The 27,117-nt window shown below is 42.3% G+C and overlaps 1 protein-coding gene across 2 annotated transcripts; it reads right to left on the reverse strand.

Moving 5' to 3' along the window:
- Window positions 1–2,111: 2,111 nt before the first annotated feature.
- Mcee (methylmalonyl-CoA epimerase) lies at window positions 2,112–27,083 on the reverse strand. Of its 2 annotated transcripts, XM_032893468.1 has the most exons (4): window positions 26,897–27,009; window positions 25,921–25,956; window positions 16,754–17,091; window positions 2,112–2,386 (listed from the first exon to the last, which is right to left on the reverse strand). In XM_032893468.1, the coding sequence occupies exons 1-4, from the start codon at window positions 26,940–26,942 to the stop codon at window positions 2,234–2,236; spliced, it is 573 nt and encodes a 190-aa protein (XP_032749359.1). In that variant the 5' UTR covers window positions 26,943–27,009; the 3' UTR covers window positions 2,112–2,233. The 2 variants fall into 2 exon arrangements, with proteins under 2 accessions (XP_032749359.1, XP_032749360.1); XM_032893469.1 differs by lacking the exon at window positions 25,921–25,956 and having other exon boundaries at window positions 26,897–27,083.
- Window positions 27,084–27,117: the final 34 nt, after the last annotated feature.

Consider the following 27,117-nt stretch of genomic DNA (forward strand, 5'->3'; position numbering starts at 1 on the left):
AATCTCTTCTGACCAGTCATAGTTTGAAATCTATTTTGTCATATATTAAGGTAAATATGCCTTTTTGCTTCCTGGTGCCATTTAATTGGAGTACTTCTTTTACTTGTCTTTAAAGCTAAAATGTGGAATTTTTAATAGACAATAAATAGAGGTATTTTGTTTCTTAATCTACCCAGTCAGTCTTTGTTTTATTCTTTTTTTGATTTGAGAATTGAGGCTACTGGTATTTTAAATTATTATTGAAGTGTGTGTTAATTGTGGTCATTATGTTGATTTTTTTTCATGTTGTGTTCTCAGAGCTTTTTTTGTGTGTTAATAATTAAGGTCTCATATTTCTTTCCACTGTCTCTCTGCTGTACTCATTTCTCTTTTAAGCCTGAAATACTGTTTCCTGTATTTTCTGTAGGGTTAGTGTATTAGATATACATTTTTAAAAGCTGTTTATATTGAGGAAATAATTTATTTCTCCTTCAATTATGGAAGATAGTTTTGCTGGGTATATTAGTCTAGGTTGGCAGCCATAGTCTGATAGGACTTGGGATGCATTGCTCCAGGCTCTTTTGACTTTCTAAGTTTTCATTGAGAAATCAGCTGTCATTCTGATGAGTTTTTCTTTAGATGTGGCCTTTTTTTCCTCTCAAACCTTTCAATACACTTTCCATGTTATGTAAACTTAATGTTTAAACATAATTGGCTGTGGGGATCTTCTTTATTATCTTAAGTATTTGGTGTCTGGGTGCTTCTGGTTTCTATATGAGCATCTGTTCTTAGCTTGGGGATGTTTCCTTGTATGATCTTGGTGAAGATATGGTCTACGCCATTGACTTGGGATTATTCTCTCTTGTCTATGCCTATAATTCAAAGGTTTGGATTTTCATGGTGTCCCATTCCTGTGTTCTCCTCTTTTGTTTTTGGATGGTTGGTTTTGTGAAGTACGCATATTCCTTGCTTATTTGGGCTTAATCTTCTACTTTATTTCCAAGTACTGATATTCTGTCTTTTGCTTGATTCACTCGACACGTATGGCTTTTCTTTAGATTTTTTTTAGTTAAAATTAAGTTATTGGGTGTTTCAATTCCATCTTCATTTCATTGAGTCCTTGTCAATGATTCTGTTTCCTTATTCAATTCCATTCTCAAATCCTGGATTGCTGTTGCCCTGTCCATCAGCCTTGCATTAGTATTTTCTTGGGCGTCACTCAGGTTTTTATTCTCCTAAAGTTCTTTCTCTTTTAAATTTGTATCTTTTTTAAACTCCTTAAATTATTTGATAAAGTTTATGGTTGTTGTTCTTTTTTGTTTTAAGATTTATTTATTTTATGTATGTGAGTACACTGTTGCTTTCTTCAGACACACCAGAAGAGAGCAGCAGATCTCATTACAGATGGTTGTGAGCCATCATGTGGTTGCTGGGAATTGAACTCAGGACCTCAGGAAGAGCCGTCAGTGCTCTTAACCACTGTGTATCCTATAGTTCATCTAGGAAATTCTCACTGCTGCACATTTCTACAGGGCCAGCAGGTTATGGAGAAAGGATATTGGCTGGATCTTTCATACTGTTGGTATTTCTGCAATGGAATTTGGACACGTGGGTTTCTTTGGCTACTTGTAAATCTGATATGAACAGAGCAGGTTGGGGCAGATAAGAGGATGTTGGGGGGAATGGTTTTCATAGTTATTGGAGGTGGATTGAGTGGAATAATTCAGGTGGACCAAAGGGACTGGGGTGATTTATGGGATGTTCCTCCTCATCCAAGCTAGTGGTGTGGAGATAGATATGGCTGGGTACAAAGGTTGGATGTGGTATGGGAGGGGCCTGTGAGTTGGAACATAGGCAGGACCATCAAAGCAAAAGCCTAGAAATCAGTTACAGGGCAGGCAGAAGAGACCTGACTAAGTTGAGAAACTCAATACAGGACCTGGGCTGGATCTGGTGGGTTGGGAAGAAGGTGTGAATGGAGACGAACAGGGAGACTCACTGGACTAGACTCTGGAGAAGTATGTGGGAGATCTGTTTGAGTGGAGAGGTTGGATCAGGTGCCTATGAATATGATTTTAACAATGCCAAGTACTTGGTAATTAATATTTCATCCAATTTCAATAACAAATACATGTATGTATATACATGCGCATATAATTAAAGTTTTAAAGTAGTGGAAATAGTAGCCTAATACATCTGATAGTATTGATAAGGGTTACTTGGGCTGATTAATTAAGTTTATCACAATTATAAATCATGCTTGCTCCAGTTCTACAAGGACCCCACCACAGTCTTTGGGATGGAGGAAAATCACGGGTTTCCCATGTGCTCCTATTTTGGCCTCATCACTCAGACTGCGGATCTTCTGTTTCTTCAGATCCATCACAGCTGCATTTATGTTGTCCACCTGGGAAAAGGAGAAAAATATATCTGAGATCACAAAATACCAAATGCTACTGTATGGCTTGAGTTCATGCCATCTGCTTCCTCTGCCTTTGGACTGGACTATGCTTAAATCATCACACGTGCTGGGGTAGGGTAGCTCAGATATGAAGCACTTGCCTCGAGTAAAGGGAGCCAGCTCTGAGTTCCATCCTTAGCACCGAGAGAGAGAGAGAGAGAGAGAGAGAGAGAGAGAGAGAGAGAACAACAACAACAACAACGAAAACAAACAAACAAAAAAACCCAAAAAACAAAAATAAGCCTAATTTTTTTTCTCTTTTTTTTTTTTTTTTTGGTTCTTTTTTTTTTCGGAGCTGGGGACCTTCCCCAGGGCCTTACACTTCCTAGGCAAGCGCTCTACCACTGAGCTAAATCCCCAACCCTGCCTAATTTTTTTCAGTGGAAAAAATATGAAAATTGCAACACAAGATAATTTTTATATTGGTGGATGTTCCTTTCTGGAACCTATATTTCATATATTATACTCCATGGATTTCTTTTAATATTGAACAAACTTTTTCTGAGGGAGTTGGGTTTCTTATCTATAATGAAAAAAAGAGGAGGTTGTTAAGTATGGACTTAAGTTCCCCAAAGATTCCTTAGTAAACACTTACTCCCCAGGTTGGTGCTGTTGGACGATAGTGAGCCTTTAGTAAGCAGGCCTTAGAGGGATGTCTCTGGCCATTATAGCTATGCCTTTGAAGAAGACGGTGGGGCCACAGATGGCCCCCTTCCTGGTGTTCTTTGCTCCTGCCATGGTGTGCTGTCTTATCCTAAGCAAGGAGGACAATAAGTCATAGATGAGGACCTCAAGTCAGTGAGTCAGAATAAACCTTTCATCTTTCTAAGTTCATTGTCTCTGCTATTTCTCAAAGTGAAGGAAATCTACTAGCACAAACATCTACTATGTGAATTGACTAGAGATTAAAATGAGATGACCAATAGGATCTTGGCAGTCTGCACATAGTAGGTACTCAGCAAATATGATTTTCTGACCCCACCCTCCACAGAACTCCTACCCGGTTATGACCTTTGTGATTAAAACTATAAATGACAAAGCTGTTATCAAAATGCTGCTCTCCATCACAGGACCCCAAACTCGTACAGTTCTCTGCTGAGTCTCTCCGATATGACTTATGTTTATTTGCAGTGTAGGAAAGGAGGATCAGACAAGTGATGGGGACAGCAGGAGCTTCACATGAGACTGGATCAAGCTGCAGGTGCCAGGGAGAGTTTATGCAATTTTGAATGACAACTCATGTATTCTGCAGGGTTACATACAGAAATACAGTATGGTGGTTCGAATATGCTTGTCCGAGGGAGTGGCACTATTAGGAAGTGTGGTCTCATTGGAGGAAGTTTGTCATTGTGGGTGGGCAATGAGACCCTCCTCCTAACCATGTGAGAGCCAGTCGTCTATTGGCCTTTAGATAAAGATATAGAACTCTCAGCTCCTCCTGCACCATGCCTGCCTGGATGCTGCCATGCTCCCCCTTTGATGATAATGGACCGAACCTCTGAATCTGTAAGCCAGCCCCAATTAAATGTCATTCTTATAAGAGTTGCCTTGGTCATGGTGTCTGTCTGTTCACAGCAGTACAAGCCTAACTAAGACATATATCCATGTGGAATCAATAATACTTACACAGAAACAAGCACACCCAGAAACAGTTGTGAGCTGAGATGTGGAATAGAAACAGAGTCCAACAGGAGAGCAATCAGTACTCTTAACTGCCAAACAACCTCTCCAACCTCAGGTAATAGAAAGTGTTTTTTAAAAATGGTGTGGTATGTCCACCCACATAGATCTAAGTAGTCCCAAGAGCTTAAGCTATAGCCATAAGTTGAGGTTGATGCAACTTTCTACTTATTAAGTAGGACTTTGCATGACAGCTACTTTCCAAAGAGAGAATGTGGTGGGTAAAAAAGAATGGCTACTTTACAGTGGTAAAAATAGACTGACTTCTCAGGTAGATGGGCAAGGTTAATGTCAAAAATGACACTAACAGTGTCTTGTTGACTGTGTCCTATTTATTGACGTGAGACAGTGAGAATAACATTCATCTTTCCAAATCAACACTCTCAGTCCAACCAGGAGGAAAAGAGCAGGTTCCTCTCAATGACAGACAGTTTAAAAGCTTTTCTGTGTCAAGGCCATCGCCAACAAGCAAAGTCTGAGAAAATGTCATGGACAGGAGGAGTCCAAGGGGACATGGCAGCTAAATTTAATATGAGACTCTGGAACAACAAAAACAAAAAGTACTCTGAAGCCGGGCATGGTGGCACACACCTTTCATCCTAGTACTCGGGAGGCAGAAGTAGGTGGATCTCTGTGAGTTCAAGGCCAGCCTGGTCCTCAGAGTGAGTTCCAGGACAGCCAAGGCTACATAGAGAAACCCTGTTTTGAATAAACAAAAACAAAAGCGAAAAGGGCTCTGGATAAAAGTATGAAAGTCTGGACCAAATCAAGACTTCACTAATAGCGGCTGAACCTTGGTTCATTTAGCCTAACACGCGTATCACACTCACATTAGGAAGTTCCTTAACACAAACAATGTGAAGAAATCAGTACCATGTGTAATGACTGAATCTTGTTCAGAGAAGTCAACAGTAAAATGACATCTATAGCTCGACTTTCTAGTTTGACTTATAGATTGTAGATAGATGCTCATTTCAGAGAGCTGCCTTCAATTCTGATTGGCATAATGTCATCTAACGAGCACCTGTTTGATAGTTAAAGGCGAAATGGCACGGTGGAAAATTACTTTGCGATGGTTTAACAAAGAAACAAGACGTGACGAGATCTTAATAACTGTTAGATCTGGGTGGTAAGAATTTAGGGGTTCTTACAGAGCAATAGTGATAAAACTGCATGGTATTGGTACAGAGACAGACAGATAGACCAATGGAACAGAATTGAAGACCCAGAAATGAACCCACACACCTATGGGCACTTGATTTTTGACAAAGGAGCCAAATCCATCCAATGGAAAAAGATAGCATTTTCAGCAAATGGTGCTGGTTCAACTGGAGGTCAACATGTAGAAGAATGCAGATCGATCCATGCTTATCACCCTGTACAAAGCTTAAGTCCAAGTGGATCAAGGACCTCCACATCAAACCAGACACACTCAAACTAATAGAAGAAAAACTAGGTAAGCATCTGGAACACATGGGCACTGGAAAAAATTTCCTGAACAAAACACCAATGGCTTATGCTCTAAGATCAAGAATCGACAAATGGGATCTCATAAAACTACAAAGCTTCTGTAAGGCAAAGGACACTGTGGTTAGGACAAAACGGCAACCAACAGATTGGGAAAAGATCTTTACCAATCCTACAACAGATAGAGGCCTTATATCCAAAATATACAAAGAACTCAAAAAGTTAGACCGCAGGGAGACAAATAACCCTATTAAAAAATGGGGTTCAGAGCTAAACAAAGAATTCACAGCTGAGGAATGCCGAATGGCTGAGAAACACCTAAAGAAATGTTCAACATCTTTAGTCATCAGGGAAATGCAAATCAAAACAACCCTGAGATTTCACCTCACACCAGTGAGAATGGCTAAAATCAAAACTCAGGTGACAGCAAATGCTGGCGAGGATGTGGAGAAAGAGGAACACTCCTCCATTGTTGGTGGGATTGCAGACTGGTACAACCATTCTGGAAATCAGTCTGGAGGTTCCTCAGAAAATTGGACATTGAACTGCCTGAGGATCCAGCTATACCTCTCTTGGGCATATACCCAAAAGATGCCCCAACATATAAAAAAGACACGTGCTCCACTATGTTCATCGCAGCCTTATTTATAATAGCCAGAAGCTGGAAAGAACCCAGATGCCCTTCAACAGAGGAATGGATACAGAAAATGTGGTACATCTACACAATGGAATATTACTCAGCTATCAAAAACAACGACTTTATGAAATTCAGAGGCAAATGGTTGAACTGGAAACTATCATCCTGAGTGAGCTAACCCAATCACAGAAAGACATACATGGTATGCACTCACTGATAAGTGGCTATTAGCCCAAATGCTTGAATTACCCTAGATGCCTAGAACAAATGAAACTCAAGACGGATGATCAAAATGTGAATGCTTCACTCCTTCTTTAAAAGGGGAACAAGAATACCCTTGGCAGGGAAGAGAGAGGCAAAGATTAAAACAGAGACTGAAGGGACACCCATTCAGAGCCTGCCCCACATGTGGCCCATATATATACAGCCACCCAATTAGATAAGATGGATGAAGCAAAGTAGTGCAGAAGTGTAGATCGCTCCTGAGAGACACAGCCAGAATACAGCAAATACAGAGGCGAATGCCAGCAGCAAACCACTGAACTGAGAACGGGACCCCTGTTGAAGGAATCAGAGAATGAACTGGAAGAGCTTGAAGGGGCTCGAGACCCCATATGTACAACAATGCCAAGCAACCAGAGCTTCCAGGGACTAAGCCACTACCTAAAGACTATACATGGACTGACCTTGGACTCTGACCTCATAGGAAGCAATGAATATCCTAGTAAGAGCACCAGTGGAAGGGAAGCCCTGGGTCCTGCTAAGACTGAACCCCCAGTGAACTAGACTGTTGGGGGAGGGCAGCAATGGGGGAGGGTGGGGAGGGAACACCCATAAGGAAGGGGGGGGGGAGGGGATGTTTGCCCGAAACGGGAAAGGAATAACACTTTCGAAATGTATATAAGAAATATTCAAGTTAATAAAAAAAAAAAAAGAGTTACAGAGACCAGGAAGGGAGACAACATTTGAAATGTAAATAAATAAAACAACCAATAAAAGAAAAAAACAAAAACAACAAAAAAAAAGAATTTAGGGGTTCATTATTTTCCTACTTCCTATGTTGAAATATTATAATGTTAAGTATATGCCTTTTGACAACTTCTATTCAAACTATGACAAAATTTATAGAACATTCTACCCTAGCACAAATATCTACAGTTTAGATGTTGTAACCTAGTGTGCTAGTTAATTGCCCGTAATCCAGGGCGTAATCCTAAACTAAATGCTTTAGTTAGCTTTCGTTCGTTGAGATAAAATATCATGACCAAAAGCTGCTTGTGGAAGAAAGGGTCTGTTTCCTCTTACAGCTCACAGATCACTCTGTTACTGAGGAAGTCAGGACAGGAACACTGCTTTCTAGCTTGCTCCTCCTGCCTTGTTTTCTGGTTGAGACTAATCCAAGTCTTTCCAGAGGCTCTGATGAAAGGACAAAGGGAATAGTAGTTCAGTGTCTGATTCAGCTTTCTGCTGACCTTGGTCAGTTATACAAGACTTCCTCCTCCCAGGTTTGCTTTTGTCTTCTTATTTATTTATTTATATCCTTAACACCTCACTCACTGGGACTCCCATTCTCGAGGGTTTGGGTCATTTTCTTAAACACCTTGGGACTACCTGCCTGGATGTGGCACCATTCACAACGCTCCAGGTCCTCACACATCAATCGTTAACTAGGAAATACTGCAAAGGTTTGCCTTCAGGCTGATCTTAGGGAGGCGTTTCCTCGGTTGAGGTTTCTTCCTCGCAAGTGACTCTAGTTGACGAAAACATAGCCAGCACACTAGCAAACACTTCTAAAATGTAACAGTTACGTTTAAAAGGAATCTTAATATTGGACCAGCATCTATTTCTAATACTAATTCATTCATTGGCTTGTTTTCATTTTAAAGATTTTGTGGTATATCTGTCTATTATGTTGCTGTGAAATTGTCAATTCTTTTTTATATTAATTTGTTTTTAATTATATGTCTGAGTGTAGTATGCGCATGGGCGTGCAGGTGCCCGCAGGTCTTCTGGAGTGGATTTACAGGAGATTGTAAATGGTTCTGACAACCAAACTCAAGTCTTCTGTAAGAGCAGCAAATACTATTAACCACTGAAGCATCTCTCTAGACCAGGAGTTCTCAAGCTTCCTAGTGTTGCAACCCTTTAATAGAGTTTATCATTTTATGGTAACCCCAACTATACAATTATTTTTATTGGTACTTCATAACTGTAATTTTACTTCTTTTATGAATTATGATGTAAATACCTGTGTTTTCCCATGGTCTTAGGCGACCCTGGTGAATGGTCATTCGACGCCTCTGTAGGGATTAAGACTACAGGTTGAGAACCACTGCTCTAGCTCCAAATGTACAATTCTTTACGAATACTATGGATTTGTGTTTGACAATTACAAAAGTGTTGAGGCCTTTTGTTCCACACCTGCTAGCTATTTCATATTGTGGCTGTAACATGCCTGCCGGTCATTGACACAAAAAATAACTTAATTCAGAGCAGGGTCATGCTGACCATGTACCCTGTTATATTCTGTATGTTATGAGGTTTGTTAATCTTGAGAAATCCTACAACTATAAGCCTCACCAAATTAAAGGTCAATATGAACTGTTATGTATGTCTAAAATGGCTTGAGTCAGGGCCAACCAGTGGGCAGCATTTGCAGCACCTGCGTTTGAGCTCATTGTAGTTTTTGTGGTTTTAGCCTTTATAAGCTGGCCCTGAGAAACGTCCAGAGCACAGGTTTGAACTGTTGCCCTGGTCAATCAGTCTTTAGGTATATGTTCGATAAACTATCCCTGTATAACTGAGATCTCTATCCCTGTGATTTGTGGGGTGACTCCAGGACTCCAACAAAAAGAATAAAATAAAACTCTTTTTCATTTTCTAATTGAAAGTACTTGTAGTAACTATGTAAGAAATGTAAACAAAACAGCAATGAAACAAACTTGCTTTGGGAAACGAATTCTTGCCCCATAAGTAATAAAAACATGGTCAATAGCAATGCATTTTTAAAAGCGTCTTTGCTGTCCTGAAAGCACTTGCAGATCTGTCTCAGTTAGCTCCCTGGGGTCCTGCGCGTCAGTACAATAAACCTGGGCTATCTGATCCCCACGTTAGCTTCTTACCGGCAACTGAGTGTGTTAATGTGAGTATGGAGCGGAGGTTGATTTCCCCATTTTGTGCTGAGTTAAGAATGACCATCATCAATGCTTTAAAATGTTTGGGTTATCATAATTAGGATTCAAAATATTCAGGTAAGTTTTCATCACCTTAAGTGCTCAGTGGTCACACTTAAAAATGACAGTGTGGGGCTGGAGAGAAGGCTCAGTGGTTAGAGCACTTGTTCTAGCACAGGACCTGGTTTTGGTTCCCAGCACCCAAGTGGCGGTTCACAACCATTAGTAACTCCAGTTCCAAGGGAATCTAATACCCTCTTCTGACCTCTGTGGTACCAGGCAAGCAAGTCGTACACATACAAACATGCCAGTAAACACTCGTAAAATAAATCTAAAAAAATTAAACAGCAATGATATTTTCTTTCTTTTTGTTCTTTTTTTCTTTTTTCGGAGCTGGGAACCGAACCCAGGGCCTTGCGCTTGCTAGGCAAGTGCTCTACCACCGAGCTAAATCCCCAACCCAATGATATTTTCTTTACCTAGTACCCTTAAGGCGCATAAGTCTCGGTCTGACAAACAAGCAAAATTGTCTGAACAAGTAACAATGTGCCACTTTTAATAGTTCATGTTAGTTTGATCGATTTAACAAGAGACTTCGTTTTACATAAAAATATAATGTTGCTAATTGCTCTCAATAATAAATGAATTCAATCTTCAACCTGATTTAAATCTATTAGAGCGAAGTGGGAAGTCTGGATTAAACATTTATGTTTCAATCCTACCCTAAAGGCTAGATCTAAGTGAAATGCACAAACATAACATTATTCTGACTAGGGCAGGAGTGCTCAGCAGTTAAGAGAGCAAACTGCTTTTCTAGAACTCCCAAGCTCTGTTCCCAGAGTTCGGTTCCCAGCACTCATGCTGGGTGGCTCAGCACCACCTGGAAATCCAGCTCCATGAGACCCAGTGTCCCCTTCTGGCCTCCTCAGGCCCCTAGAATAATCAATGTTTTAAATATCATTTCTGCAGAGGCTTCCTGTGTATTCCTAGGACCACTTCAGATGACGCCCATTACTTGAGCTTCCTTATTTGCCGTAAAGCCTGCTAGAGGCTCTGTACATGCTGAGTCCACCGGTTGACAGCGAAACACTCTTTATGCCTCTATTTAAGGACAGGTGCTACAGTTTTGCTCTTCCCCCCAGAAGCCTGATCTCCAGCACATAGGAGGCAGAGGAACCTGTAGGAGGTGGGACCGTATGGGAGGAAGTTGGCTCGGTGGGGTTATGCTCTTGAGGGATGATGGCATACTGCCCTTTCACCTCTTTCTGTAATAAAATACACTGATAGAACAATGTTGGTATGAAGTGAACCCTCACCAAACTGTGCACCTGTTTGTCTGCTTTGCACCATTCGCTGTAAATGTTTCTGTCCCATGAAATCTCCACATCTAGGAGACTGTGACACAATCCTATTGCGGAAGGATTTCCTGAGGAAGGTTGGTGCCAAAAAGAAAACAGACTTTTAAAAAGCTATTTCACCATGTTGCACACACTATCCTTGAGCGGGTAGGGTTAAGTGATGCTCCTACCTTAGCATCTAGTGTGGATGGGAAAACAGGTGTGTGACACCACTGGACTAGACCGACATTATTATCCATGTGGCCATATGCAGGTCAGAGGTCAATGTCTTCTTCAATCACTCTCTACCTCTTTTTGAGGCAGGGTTTCTTATGGCCCTGGAGTTCACAGATAAGTCTAGGCTAGCAGACCAGTGAATCCCAGGGACACCCCTGTCTCTGCTCAGTATTGGGATGGTAAACAAGCCACACTGGCTTTACAAGGAGCTGGGGGTCAGGTTCATGTCCTCAAGCTTGTGTGTCACACTTACTAAGCTATCTTTCTAGAATTTTTGAAAGTAGACTTTCTCTCTCATTGGTTGAAGAACATTCTCAGGATGTTATCAGGGGTAAGTTATCTTGCTACCCTTTTACATTAAAATCCCATAACTTTCATAAGGCATATATGGTTCAATGAAAAAGGGTCTGTTAAACACAATACATAAATAGGAAAACAGCCCATCTATTACGTGACCATGCCAACATCAAAAGTATAACTGGTGCTGCATATCTTAAGCATTTACCTATCTAACAAAAGTAATAGTTTTCTTATATACTTTTTCTCATCAACCTACAAAAGTAAGATAACCTTTAAATCAAACCTAATATTCTTCCTGAATAAACACCTGGTCCCCATTACTGCCACTCACCTGCCAACCCCTTTGAGGCTACCAGGCTCCCTTCCCCAGCAATGTCTATACCAAACTGCTCCCCCACTCATCATGCTACTACACACCTCCCCTGCATGGAAGCATCTCTCTCTGATAGTGTAGACTCTCCTTATCCAGTTTGTTTCTTCCCAATATCTGCCCAATGAATCTACCCCATGGCCAACACACACTCAGGTGCTCCATACTATGCCAACTCACATGAGGTCACACATCTCATACCACTTGGTCTTTTGCTCCCTAGCTAATCTCCACATCCTCCTGCAATGATCTACACTACATATGACTAGCCCTGAGCCTCCCTGGTAGCCAAAACCCTCCCCAAATACATACACACGCACACACACACACACACACACACACACACACACACACACACACATCTGTCACTGCTCTTCCTCAAACCACAGAGGTTTCCTGTGTGGACCTCTCAATATGTATGGCTTCCACTCACTGTACAGAGCTGTGTCTCATCTGTTCAAGCTGTGTCACATGGTAACAGAGCCTGGACATGTTACAATCAATAGATGTTGACTGCACACACTTCCAGAGCCATAAAGTGTGCCCACATCAGACACTACACAATCAGAGGTTTCAAATGAAGTCCCAGTGAGAAAGAACATATCTGACACTAAACAGAAGAAATCCAATTCTCCAGTGAGTGGGCTGATGATAACAAAAGAAAGGATGGTATTATGAAAGAAACGGCAAAAGACATAGTACACTAGAGAACTATGAACACCTACAGAAGTGTAGTTCTTCACATCCCACCCAGAGTGACTCCATTTTATGGCCAGCTGCTTTAATCTGTCTATAATCCAGACTGCAGAAAAACAAAGGCATCGTCCATGGGACAATGATTTCTGAGGCCAACAGAAGCCCCAGTAAGAGCAAGAACAGACTGCGCGTAAGTCTAACTTTGCTGGCTCTGTGTTCGCTTGTGTCTTGTTATCTAAGCCCACAGTCACTTCTACTGCTTTAGTACTAGGGGGTGCTCTAAGTCTCTGGCATTGGTTCTGCTGTAGAACAATTATTATAAAATAAGGGTTTGGTAGACAGGGTACTGGCAATTTTGCAATTAGATGCTGTTCTCCTTAGCCGTCCGCCACCTGGTAAGTGAACCCCAATTAAACCCATTCTACTCATCAAGGTGGGGTTGGGTGTTATTCTTTGGGCTATTGAAACTCTTGAAGGACAGAAATTTCTTTCATGTCGCCCCAGAAAAGTCATGTAATAAAAAAGACACATATGTCTTAAGGTGTATATGACCAAAATGCTAGAGAAAGCTGAGGGAAAACACGTTGTGATGTGGTGCTTATGAACCTTCTACCTTGTCGAGTTTCAATCCTCTTGAATCTCCTCACATTCACGAGGGCATCTAAGGGCATCTATTACGTTCACAAGGGTCATCTATGTAGCTGCTTCGTGTCTATGTGAATACTGCTGGTCCCAACTTCCTCTTTTCTGGTAATTTGAAATTCAAATCATTTTAGAGCTTTGAAAATTTTCCACATTATCCTTTCCCTCAGAACACATTCATGGTTATAGCTCTTTGAAAACATGGCTCTTCCCATAAGAGTCAGGGTCTGGGAGCTAGCGAGATGACTAAGCAGTTAACAGTTGGCTACTCTTCCAGAAGTTCCATTTCCAGCACCCACATGGCAGATCACAATCATCTGTAATTAAAGTTACAGGGGATTCGGTGCCCTCTCTGCCCTCTTCTGTCCTCTTTTGTTACCAGGTACATATATACATATGTAGGCAAAACACTTATACATACTTTAAAAAAAATAATAGTCAGGATCTAGGGCTTGGTCTCAAAAAAGGCCTGCTTTAAACCAGCAGGCAATGGCAGAAGGCTCCATCAGAAGGGACCACAAAGTCATCCCTGGTTTTGTGCAGATAGACATATATATACTCAGAAAGAAAGAAATCCAGCTATCCTCAGGACTACGCTTAGCCTGCCAAGCCAAAGAGGTCTCCAATAGGCCCTCCTATTAAAAAAAAAGTTCAGCTGAGCTCCCAGATGTAAGAGTGCCCTCAGATAGTCACATGAGTGAGGCATCTGGGACAGCACGTGTGTCACATGAGAAACTTCGAGCAGGAACTGTGCCACAGAGCTCCAGCTCCCTGACTCATTCTCCTGGGCAAGCTAAGTACTGCCCATTCCACTCCACACCATGGCCGGGGGAACTGGACCAGTGACCACAGAGGAGGCTCTTTCTGAATGGACATTATCACATTTTTATAATTTAGAAGACAGCTCAAGACCCAAGTCCTTCAGCCAGAGTAGACTGGCTATAGTCCTGTGATACACTGAGTGAAATCTCAACATTTACACTCGCAAATATGCTTTTTGTTCAAGGAAAGGCAAGAACTTTTGCTTGGCATTCTCTAAGGAACCAAGCGCCTTCCGCCTTGCGACACCACTATCTAAGAATGCCACAGCTCTGAGAGAAATAAATAACGACCCTTCAACATCTTCACCTTGCAGTATCTGTCTATTCAGAAAGAAGGGGAGGCTGTCTTTGCAATTCCTCTTTTCTAAAACTGCCAAGTTGGGGCTGGAGAGAGAGGACTCAGTGGTTGCTGCTCTCCCAGAGTCCTGGAGCTCAGTTCTCAGCACTCGTGTTGTGGTTCACAACTATGAGCATAACAACCCCAGTCACAAGGGATCTTATGCCCTCTTCTGGCCTCCACAGGCACTGCAAGCATGCATGATGTAGTGCACAGACATACATGCAGGCAAAACACCTATACACATAAAATAAATCCTAAGACATAAATAAATAAGAGCAGAGACATAAATAAATATTGCAGAGATTGATAGCCAAGTCTGGCCCAGATGGATGCTCTCCGTCTTCCTTCCAGAAGTCTTTCTTATTTCAGCAGCACATGGAGCTGCCTAGACATAGACTACATATCCTAGTTTCTCTTGTGGTCAAACGGACCATTGGATTAAGTTCAGGTCAGTGGGATATGAGTTGAAGTGACAGATAAATGCCTAAGTGACCTCATAGTCACTGGCCTTTTTCTCGCTCTGATTTCCCTTCCTGTTGGCTGCTGAACAACAATTCTCGAGGCCGACCAATACACCATGAGTGACCATTCAGGACCAGAAAATAAAATCCATGTAATTAAGCCCCTTTAGTGTGTGGCAACTTCAGGTCAGCGGATGAGTGTCCGACTGTAGTAGTGACTGAGTACTTTCTACGCTGTCACCTACCTTCATTTTACGCTCATAACATTTCTATTCCCCTCTTCCAATCTCCACTTGTGAATCTGCTGCTACTTTACTGGACTCCCACTTTACTCTGCTGAACTTCTGACTCACAGCTGGCCTCCTTTGATGACATGAGCTCCCTTGATGTGGAGCGTAGACCACACAGTGTAGGAGAAAGGAGAGTAGACTCAAAGGCAGATGGTCCAGCTTTTCATCCTGGGGGGGCTTCCACCATCCACTGACAAAATGTACAGCCAAAGTAATCTCCCAAGAATGAAAGAAATGGTAGGCATCAGGCCTGTGTAGTCTCTGGTCTCGTGTAGATGGCTTCCCCAACCTCAGCTTATAAGATCTGATCATACAATAAAGGCATCTGGCCTCATGGCTAAGATCGCACTCTGGAAATAGAACAAATCTGGGTTTGAACCCAAGCCCTGCCCTGTACGTCTAATGTCACTGTGGGCACGTTAACCAAGTCTTGGTTTTTGCACCCATCATATGGGTCAGTAGCATCCTAACAGAGCAACTATGAGAGGGAAAGAAAGGGGTGTGCATAAGTACGTCATATATGCCAAAGGCTATGTCATATATTTTCGAGCTCTTAGGAAGGCTCTCAGCCTTTTCCCCATGCTAGTCCCTCTGTAGTAGCAGCTCTCTCCTCCTAGCCTCTGGGGAATTCCTTCAGTCACATAGCAATGCCCCGTGATACCATCTAGCTCCTTGACCTGAGCAATCACCTTCAACTCACTTGCATTACCGAGAAGTCACACATCTTAATTCCCATATCATAGCACAGTCCTCTTGACTGTTCAAATACCCCCTCTTCACTGGGGACATGCTATATACTTTGCTGAATTCCAGGTACTTGGCAGAACATAGACACTCATGTATGAATACATCCTTGACTTCATTCTAATCAACCTAGCCCTCCTCTGCATTAGGACTGGGGTTTTTACCATTAACTTTCTGATTATGTTCAGCCAATGAATTGTCCTATCAAATTATTTTAAACTAAAACCTAATCGGCATCGCTGGTTAGTCTAACAGTCAACTATCCAAACACGATCCATCTACAGATAACTATTCTTTAATGAGAATGCTTTGGTCAAACATCTCTTCGTGTTTTCTCAAACACTGTTGGCAAAGTGCAGTTTAAGAGATATTAAAATTCAGGGCCCCGGGAGACAGTGCAGTGAGTCAACGTGCTTGTCACTGGTCCTGATGACCTGAGTTTGAATCCCAGAGCGCACACGACAAAAGCAGAGAGCTGATGTGTGAAAGCTGTCCTCTGACTTACATATGCACGGCATGGTGTTGGGAGTGCGGTCATTTAAAAAAAAAATGTAACTAAAAATTATTTTGTTTTATGATAAGCAATAAGTTATTCGGCTTTTTAAGGATAGGACAGAATTATAAGTACACTTTGGCTGGGATGTAGCTCAGGGTCTAGCACAGGCTTAGCCTACATGAGGCCCTCAGTTCAGTCCCTGGCTCTGCAACCAAAACCTTGCCAAGTTGATGAAATTCCTATTTAGCAAACTTTCTCCATGTGCCTAATTGCCTCACAGCGACGGTGAAAAAGCACTTATATTCCTGTAAGAATAGCCACAAGAGAGGCCACATTCAATCCCTACAACCACTTCGGTGGCCTGTTTTACATCTACTGGATCTAGTTGTCCTCAAAACTCATCAATACTATTGTTATAGTTTCCTAAAAGGAAAGAGAATGAGTGTGTGTGTGTGTGTGTGTGTGTGTGTGTGTGTGTGTGTGTGTGTGTGTGTGTGTGTGATAAGAGTACTGTTCCTTTAAAAATGCAATAAAAGATTCTGGTCAAATGTAATCTTCAACAGCACAAAGAGCATGTGTGCGTGAGAGATTTCAAACAGCAGACATTAAGATGATAGGCTACCTCGATGCAGACGTGATGCATTCCTCCAGCCTTGTTCTTCTGCAGGAAGCCTGCGATCGGACTATCACTCCCCAGTGGATGAAGCAGTTCCATCTTGGTATTTCCCAGGTTGACAAAAACCACAGATACTCCATGTTCCGGAAGAGGGACCGCCTCACTCACCTGGGCCCCTAGAACATCCCTGTAAAATGACGAGGCCTTTTCCAAATCTGGTACTGCTATGGCCACATGATTGAGTCGACCCAGCTTCCACACAGGACTGGATGCTTGATGCTGGGACGGTGCTGTGGAAAAACTTCTCCCTGCTGCAACTGGAGTCTGGACTCTGGAGAAAAGCCCTGGAAAACCAAACAGCGACGGATAGCTCTCTTTTGAGAATTAATGTCCTTCTGAATATAATTTTAAAAACTAATCAAAGGGCTGTAAAACCCATTCTTTACGCTATCTATACTTTTTATTTGATGTTAATTGGAAAAACTTGTGTGAAAACAACTCGCCCTCCTCTTCCAAGAATTAAAAAGCCATGCAGTCACCCAGGCCTGGGGGCATAGATCTATAATCCCAGCTACTCTGGAAGTACCGGCAGGAGGGGGGTGGAAGCTCAAGAGTAAGCTGCAGAGTGAGTTCAAGGCCAGCAGGGGCAGATTAGTGAGACTATCTCCAAATTAAAAATAAAGAGGGCTGAGACTACTCAGAGGGCTGAATGGTAGAGTGGTTACTTATTAAGCATGAGGCTTTGGGTTTAAACTGCAGTTGGAGGGGCGGTTATTTGTCTAGAATTACAATCTAATGCTAATTTAGAGGTTAGAGTGCACTCGCTGCCCTGGTAGACCTAAGTTCAGTGTCCAGTACCCTAAGTTCAGTGTCAACTGTTGAGCAGTTAATAACTACCTGGGATGCCAGCTCCAGGGAGATCCGATGCTTCTGACCTCCAAGGGCACCTACACAAGTACACAAACCCACAACCAGATCCAAACACATACACATAATTAAAAGTAATAAAATACATTTTAGAACTCCAGTTCTGAGCTTCGCTTTCACTCGGAATGAAGAACGCCAATTTTCATAGTAATGTATGTGTATTCTAACGCGTAGTGGCAATGGTATACTAGGCAACTCAGTGATGCTCGCGTTTTACATAAATCTGAGTGTGACAGTGAGCAACACACACGCAGTGAGAAGGACGGGCGGTTTTCTTCTCAGTCTGCACACTTTTTGTTTGTTTGTTTCATGCCATGGAGTGGGCTCACAAAAGGCACATGCCTTTTGTGTACATTTTATTAATGCAGCTTTTAAAAACCTAACTTTTGGCGGAGAACTAGATCAAGTTGTATGCAACATGTTGGGATTTCTTCCGAGCCAGGGTTTTACATTATTTCTTTATATAATTTGACAGAATAGAAGCAGAACTATTCCGGGTGGTGAAGAAACCCTCTTCGGTGTGCTGGATGGTTTTATGACAACCTGACATATGGTAGAGTCATTTGGGAAGTGGAAACCTTAATTGAGAAAATGCTCTCACCAGATGGGCTTTTGGGGAAACATGTGGTCCATCTTCCTAGTTAATGACTGATGTGGGAGAGTCCAGCCTATTGTGGGCTTTGCCATTCCCCAGCTAGTGGTCCTAGGTGCTATAAGGAAGCAGACTGAGCAAGCCATGAGAGGCAGGCCAAGAGTTCCTGCCTTGTGTTTCCTCTGTGATGGACCATTACCTGAAGGGTAAGATAGAATAAGCCATTATATCCTCAAGTTGCTTTGTGCCGTGGTGTTTGTCACAGTAATTGAGACCTGACCAAGACCTTCAGCAACTGAAGAAGAATGGCGTTATTCTGAAGATGCCTGTCATTCTGCTTCCGTACTTCCTAAACACTAGGCTTTAAGAGCCAGACTCGACAGAATGAAAACTGTATACATACGATGAGGTTACTGAGTTGTAAAAATACACTACTTGATTTAGCTTAGGAAGGTCTCCTTCTACATCTTGGTTTGCGTGAAAATTACTAGAATACCCAAAAGTGCTCCTCATCAACAGTTAATGTGGTCCAGTGCTATGCACTCTATGTTATCATAAAATCCAAGTGTATAAATACCCAAGATACACAAATAGAAGTGTACAATTAAAACTCAATCCCTGCAAAGAGAACATCCAATCTTTACAATGTAAAAATGCCCTGATGTTTTCTATTCTATCTGTTTTCAAAACATAGCAGGCCCATCAACTAATTATTTAATTTTCTGGCTCAGTGTGAAGAGTATACAGATGGAGCCAAAACCATAACTCACACAAACACTTAGAGGGGGCACAGAGTGAATTCTCAAATTCTCACTGCTCAGTACTGGGAACCACACCAACCCAAGGCCTTCACACAGGCCATTATAGAAGGACAAAGGGATACTTGTTCTATGTCCTTGTCCAGAGGCAGAACTGATGAGATCTGGCTCTGGGACCAGATTCAGTACCTTCATGGAGTTCATGTTTCAGTCCTGGAACCTGAATTTCTCCCCTGAAGGGTTGTGGTTATTAGTCCTTCTCTTTGTGTTCTCTTACTCAATATTGTTTGGTGAACTTTCTGCTCACCATGGCCCGTTCTCACCCTAAAAATAGTACATAATATTTTGTACTTCTTCATAAGCTTCCTTGGCATAAGTTATCAGCTTGTGCAAGGCCTCCTGGCCCCAGATCCCTGTCTTCTGTATTTTCTCATCCCTGGTCCTCCCTCTCAATACCTCACCAGTTGGGATACTTACTCAGAATTGGGTCAGCTGAGGACATACACTGATGGCTTGCCAATGAACTGCATGAACATTTTCTATAAACCTACTTCAAGAGGGCACAGTATTACAAATGTGTGGTGGATGGAATGGAGTCCTGAGTAAATGTGTTTTGTTGACATGGGCACAGCCATGTCAAGGACCCCAATGGTGACCCATGGGGATGACCAAGCCTTCCTCTGGTCCAACTAGGAGTGTGTTTAGGAACAACTGACCAATGTGTGCCAAATCTAGCAACAGCAGCTGCCTCCCCCCAGATGACTGCAATCTCAATCTGACCCCTTATAGAGACCTCCATCTACCCCTTTCTTGCTGTAAAAAAAAAAAAAAAAAAACAAAAAAACACACGCTGAGTTTCCAGGTTGTGTTGCTGCCCTCCATCAGAGCGAGCACAGTCTACTCCATCCTAGTTTTTCTGTATGTGTGTCTGTCCTTTCTTTAGTCCTGAGTCACCCCCGTCAGGTTCCCAGGATCAGCAGAAGAGGACAATGCACATAGGCTAGCAGCTTCTTTAGTCAAACTTCTCCTCCCCTTCTGTGCACATCTCCTGAGGGTACTAGTTCGCAATGGGTTCAATACAGTGGTTTTAAAACAATATAGATGGATAATGTCAGTGAGCTTTCCAGATAGTGTGTGTAGTAAGAAACTATAGGGAAGGTAAAAAAAAAAAAAAAAAAAAGTCCACATCCCATCTCTGATGTCCTACTGAAATAGGAGCATACAGAAATGTCAAGGGAGCAAATGATAGAATGGTCAAGTGAAAGCACCCTTTAATAACCCATACATTCTGCTCTAAGGACAACACGCACTCCGGCTGCCAAAGGAAGCGCAGGCAGCAGTTACTGGAGCTCTCTCTGGAGCTCCTTCTCTGTCATTTGGTTCCACAGAATGCCTCATTCTTTTGATTCTATAGAAACAAACTTTCTTTAATATGGGAGAAAGACAACAGTATCTTTATGTTGTAGTTGCTAAGCTTTTGACACTATCTTTTCTCTAGAAATAAGTGACAACTGGATTCTCTAGAGATGAGAAAGCTAATTTGAGGGGGAAAATTTTCTTTTTATTGGCTTTCTCTGTTCCTTAAAACATATATTTTAGGAATGTTGTAAAAGGTCACCGTGACCCCAGTGGAAACTCAGTGACAGAGTTTACTTAAAAATGGAGACAGGGATGGCATGAGGAACACTCCTTCAATTCCGACACTCAGGAGTTCACAGCCAGCCAGATCTACATAGCAGTTCCAGGCCTGCCAGAACTACATAGCAAGACCTTACCTCAGATAGATAGATAGATAGATAGATAGATAGATAGATAGATAGATAGATAGATAGATAGATGGATGGATGGATGGATGGATGGATGGATGGATGGATGGATGGATGGATGGATGGATGGATGGATGGATGGGTGCTGGATGGATGGATGGATGGAATGGATGGACGGACAGATACGTAAGTAGACAGACCAACAGAAAGGATAGGATACAAAAATAGTCAACAGGTACATCAAATGCTCAGTGTTGGTGAGTAGCATCTGTGATTGTCAGGGAAGGCAAGTGAAATACACAGTGAAATGCACTGCTTTACATCCAACGAAAGCAAGGGCAAAAAGAAATTGAAAATCTTGTACAATGTTGAACAAAGGCTAAAATGGTGTAGCTGTCATGCAAGGGTTCGGCAATTCCACAAATCAAAAATTAAACACAGAATTATCACAGCACCCAATATCTACTCCGAAGTACTCAAGACAAACAAACAGACGGGCCTGCAAAGTAAAACTCAAACAGAATGCATACCCTGATGTTCACAGCAGCCATGTTCCCACAGACAAACCACGGTCTATCATTGAACCTTACTGACGCTCCAACAAGGAAGAACCTCTAAAGGAGAAGAGCTGGACATACACAGTATGATGCCATTTATATCAAGCATCGAGAAGTTCACAGCACAGAGACAGGCAGAACAGGATTACCAAAGGCTGGAAGGAAGAGAGACTGGGGATTGAGGGGCTCTGAATGAGAATGGCTCCAATAGGCCCACATATTTGAATGCTTGCTTCCCAGTTGGTAGAACTGTATGGGAATGGTTAGGAGGTGTGATCTTGTTGGAGTTACGCCAGTGGGAGTGGACTTGAGGTTTCAGAAGTCTACACTGTTCCTAGTATCTTTCTCTGCTATACTTGCTGATAAGTAAGCAAGCTCTAAGCTACTGCTCCAGCACAGTGCCTGCCTCCCTGCCTGCCGCTAGCCATTGTATCCTTATTATAATGGTCGTGGACTCACTCTCTGGAACTAAAGGGCCCAATAAAGTCTTTCTTCTCTAAGTTGCCTTGGTTGCGGTGTGCTATTTCATAGCAATAAAAATATAACTGAGACAGAGAGAGACTGTTTAATACATGTGGGCTTCCTTTTGGGTTATAAAAACACTTACAGGATGACCAAGGTGACACACCTGTACAGCATGACGAATCTAATAAATGTTGTATTTTTTAAAAGTAATGTGAACTTTATCAAAAGGAGGAAAAGGTATGACTCTTCAGTAAGAGTCTGTGGATAAAATCTTGTAGGCTGAGCAACTGCAAATAAAAAGTTTAAATTAATGTGATTCCTCTGCCAGTTTTATTGAGGTATGATCGACGAATATAAATCGTATAAATCGTGTACAATGAAAATTTACAATGTGATGTTCTGATATCTGTGTGTGTATTATGGATTAGCATACATCAAGCCAAGTGTGTGTGTGTGTGTGTGCGTGTGTGTGTGTGTGTGTGTGTGTGTGTGTGTGTGTGTGTGTGTGTGTGTATTCACAAAGACCAGAGGATGAAATTAGGTATCCTCTTTGTTATCCTTATATATTTGCTTTTGAGACAAGCCTCTAAATGAACCCCAGGGCTTGACTGGCGGGTGAGCTCTGGAGAGCTGCCTGTACTCCTTCCCCAGTGCTACAACTAGGACCTGTGTGTGCGATCATGCCGGACTTTTTTTTACACGTGTGTGCTGGGGACCAGAACTCAGCAATCACACTTGTAGATGTTTTACTGACTGGGCCATCCCCCAGCCCGAAGCTCACTTTTCAGAGATAAAAATTGTATTCAGACTCTTGGGAAGTCACAACAGTTTCTCTGCCTAATCTCAATCTCAGAAGGTATAACAGAGTCTCAGTCCTCTGACCTACAGAATACTTAACTTGTTATTATTCCAATAAGGAAGAATGGCTTTGCTAAAATAAACTACAATGCGCACTTATCCATGAATAAACCTGTTAGACACTTATAAACCTGAGGGTAAAAGACAGGAGTGCAAAGATGTCTACAAGAGATAGAAGCTGGTAGCATAAAGCATTAAAGGGGGAATAATGACATAGGAAGGGTTAAAGTGACTGGGGTGGGAGGGAACATGGTGAGAGGTAATGAGCACTAAAGAGCATATAGAAACCCACTACTACAGAAGCTTCCATGTACATATTGTATGTTCATACACAACACACACACACACACACAAACACACACATACTTCTTAATGGTGGTATATACTTCAGTGATACAACATTTGCCTAGCATTCACAAAACTCTAGGTTTGATCTCCTGCCTCACAAGAAAACAAAGCACCTCTTATTCATGTATATTTCTCATGACCGTTTCTTTAGTGGGGAAACTTCTTTTCGCATCATCTAGAAATGGAAACTAAACAATAAATCTGTCTCTCAGCAACCTATAAACCAGTTTTCTCCCAATTCTATATGCTAGGATATATATATGTGATATTATATATATTATATATAATAATTGAAATTATAAATGTTATACATATATGATAATTATATATGTATATGATATAACTTAATTGGAATTGCCCTATGATGGGGCAACGATGCCTTTACTTGATACATAGGATAATAAGCAAAAAAGCCTAGTGCCAAGAATGGATTGTCCCTTTTGGAACTGTTGGCCCAATAAATACCATAGATTCCCCAAACTATGAGCTATTGCCAATGCTACTAGTTACCCTCCAGAACTCCTGTTGCTGATGATACCACATACTTAAGGCACAGGACATGGGAAACTGAAGCTGGTATTCACTGTGAGCTTCATCAGTGCTGGCTATCTTTCATACGCTGGAAGGTGCTATGCACACCACTGGAGGAGGAAGGTAATCTTCACATCTTACCTAAGTGTGAACTCTGGCAGGCACATTCACCACCTTGATAAGATACGCCCACTGATGCAAGAGGGGCGGAAATCAACAGCGTTCTGATTGGATTTAAAGCCCCACTCCATAAGTTCAGCCCATACACGACATCATTATCAATGAATAAAACTGTGGCTAGATAGGTCATAGGCCCTACTACTATTAGTCTGCTAAATGGGCTTAGTGTTAAAGTCACTTTTAATGACTTATTATTATACCCATACATTAGTCCACCTCTCAACCCTCATCAGAGAAGCTTCTGTTTAAGTAGATGTTGTTTAACACAGACTTGAAAGTCGTCAAGGTACAGAAAGGAAGGTACTGCTCAGTCCTAAATAGAGCATATATATTATATATATCACATCCCCTCCTCAGGGATTACTGTGGGGGGGGAGTGTAAAAGCCAGAAGCAGTGGATGACTACAAAGAATATGGCAGTGCAGCTCACATGTTAATTCCTTAGGACAGCGTACAAAAGACCTGCAAAAAAGTCAATCCAGAGAAGATCCCAACTTGGATAGCAAGGTGGGCATGAAGTCCCACCTCTGGCTGACGAGTATTGGTGACTGATAGCGGGGAGGAGAGGGACTGCTATTTTTCTCTGAGGGTGTCACCCTGGGACCTCACTCCAGTGGCAGGCCACATGTCCTCTTGCCTCCACCTCCCAAACTTCTAAGATCCCAGGCACTTCCCACCAGTCCCTAACTGGTCTTTTCCTTTTGGAAGATGTATCCTGAGGGGTACGGTTTTAGAAATGGCTGAAGGTATTCAAGAATTTTCTGACTCCTGACATGTTGATGGAGTCCACCTCTGTGTTTGCTTTTTGCTAAAGGGACACACATTACAGTTTTGGAGTTAAAAGCTGCTTCTTATAACCCTCCGGCTCTGACAGGGTGGATAGCTCAGCGACAGAGCACTTGCTTAGCATGAGAAAGCTTTGCGTTTGGTCTCCAGCCTCACGACAAAACTGTTGTGACTCACATATATGACTTATGACCATTTTATCACATGGGGACCTTTCCTAGTCTACAGAAATGGAGACTAAACAATAAATCTACTTTTGAGCAATATATAAACCAGCTAGCTCCTCCTACCCACTGCTCAGTTACTCTATGCCTCAGTTATAGAAATCCCCGCCCCCAATGTTTTCCCAACCACTACGATTCAACAGCAGAGGACAGAATTGGAAGACTCATGTTGGATTCTACCCTTTCCCTAGTACAGACCTATGGTTTTATTTCACCTCTATATTTACACATCAATCGTTATGAAACCTTGCCATAGCCATTGTCCTTCCAAACTACATTGCAAAAGCACAAATGCCAAAGTGGGGGAGGGGCACGGTACCATAGCATGGCTTTGCCTTTTAGTCTGCGTGACCACAAAATAGAGATAATGATACAGGCACCCTGAATACCTGTGTTATTTAATCTTTACTGTGACCCTGTGGGTTGGATAATATGGAATTAGGCCTCTAGAGACTAGGTTCTTTTCCTCAACATCACTTTAAGCGGCAAAGCAGGGCCTTGAGCCCGGGTTTGACAGACATCAGAGTTGATGTTGAGAAACTATTATGTTCAGCTCATTCCTCTACGGCGCTCTTCCTTTCCTTTTTCATCCATGATGGGAATCGAACTTACGGCCTTGCATATGCTTGACCAGTATTACTCCATGAAACTATACCCAGAATCTTTTGCAGCTCCTTTCTTCTCAATTAAAAAGAATCTTACGTTACTTTGAGATAGTCTCATGAATCTTGGGTGGCCCTCAGACATGGTTGTGCCTGAGGATGGATCTGAACTTTTTGATCCCGTGTCTACTTCCCAAGTGCTGTGATTACAGGTGTGTGCCACTCTGCTGGTTCATGTGGGAATGAAGACTGAACCCAGGCTTTGTGTGCGCTGGGAAAGCGCTCTAGCATCTCTGCTAGTCTCAGCCCAGATTCTCAATGTTTAATACCATTAGTAATATGTCTGACGAGCAGGGCCTAATTTCTAAGAGAGAGCTTGATAAGGGAAAATGGGTGATTCTGCTATAGTATTTACATAATAACGACGTATGATGGGTGAGCTAAGAAGGTGGCTTCTATTTGATCTATTTGATCATATAGAAAACTATGACAACTGGGAGTGCTAGCAAAACTTCAGCATTAACTGTTAATCAGAAAATCATAGGGGTTGGGGATTTAGCTCAGTGGTAGAGCACTTGCCTAGCAAGCGCAAGGCCCTCGGTTCAGTCCCCAGCTCTGAAAAAAAAAAAAGAGAAAAAAAAAAAAAAAAGAAAGAAAGAAAGAAAGAAAGAAAAAATCATTTCCACTTTTGTGCTCTGGCTTTCACTACTATATTTTCTCTCTTACAAACATACATACACACAGTTGTACTAAGGTGTTATGTTGTTTTGGGGGGGTTGGCTTTTTTTATTTTTTGGCTTGTGGCTCATGATTTTGCCTTGGGGCCTTGTTTGTTAGGGCAGACAGGGAATTTTGTGATTGGCTGGAAAGACTGGAGGGTTCCACAAAAACCAAATTCGGTTTGAGAGCAGACTTTGAAAGATGACTAGTTTCAATAGAGGAGCAGACAGAACTTTCCAGGCTAATGGATTTGTCACAAATGTAACAGGAACTCTGGAATGATACTGCCTTACACTTTCTTCCAAGTTGAAAATCTCAGAAGGAGGGCAGTAACTGCCACCATGAAGAAAGGAAAGAAAATGGAAGAGAAAGTGAGACAGTTAGAAAAGTTGGGCATTTGTCATCAAGATTCTGCTTCTCGATTAATGAGATGGAGGTCGAAAGAACTCAAGGAACTTACAAATCCTTCTGCTTGCTTCTTTCCTGCTCATGTCAGATGAAAAAATTGAGTGTGGTACGTGTATAAAACTGGCTTGGACTGAGACTTTCAGGACTCGCCACTTTGCTCTTTTCTCCTATCTCTTAGAGTAGGCATTTAATAACTCGAGTCTCCTCCAGCTTTATTGCAAGTCCTGCCTTGCCTGTGCTCCTAGGCAGATTACCTGTCTGGTCCATGTTTGCCAAGGGCAACCCTTGAGCACAGAGAAGGACAATAAGGAACTCCCGTGCTAAAAGGAGCGCAGCTCCAGGAGCCCAACACTTCAGACCCAGGCCTTGGCCTCCCGCAGCCTCCCGTGCCCCGCACCCGGCGCCCCTGATGGTGCCCGGTATTCACCTGTAGCGCCTGCAGCCAACGCAGCGGCCTTCACTACCCGCCTCATCTCCTGAAGCTACAAGCTTGCACAGCGACCCAGGGCAAAGACAACTAGGAGAGTGGGCCGGGGGCGGCCCCGGGCGTGTCAAAGCTGAAGTGGGCGTGGAAAACAGGACAGGGGTGGGGCGCGAAGGCAGGGTGCCCCAATACCCTTTAGGGAGCTAGACGGCTGAAGGGAGGTG

Source organism: Rattus rattus, chromosome 2 (assembly GCF_011064425.1).
Source record: "Rattus rattus isolate New Zealand chromosome 2, Rrattus_CSIRO_v1, whole genome shotgun sequence".
NCBI lineage: Eukaryota > Metazoa > Chordata > Mammalia > Rodentia > Muridae > Rattus > Rattus rattus.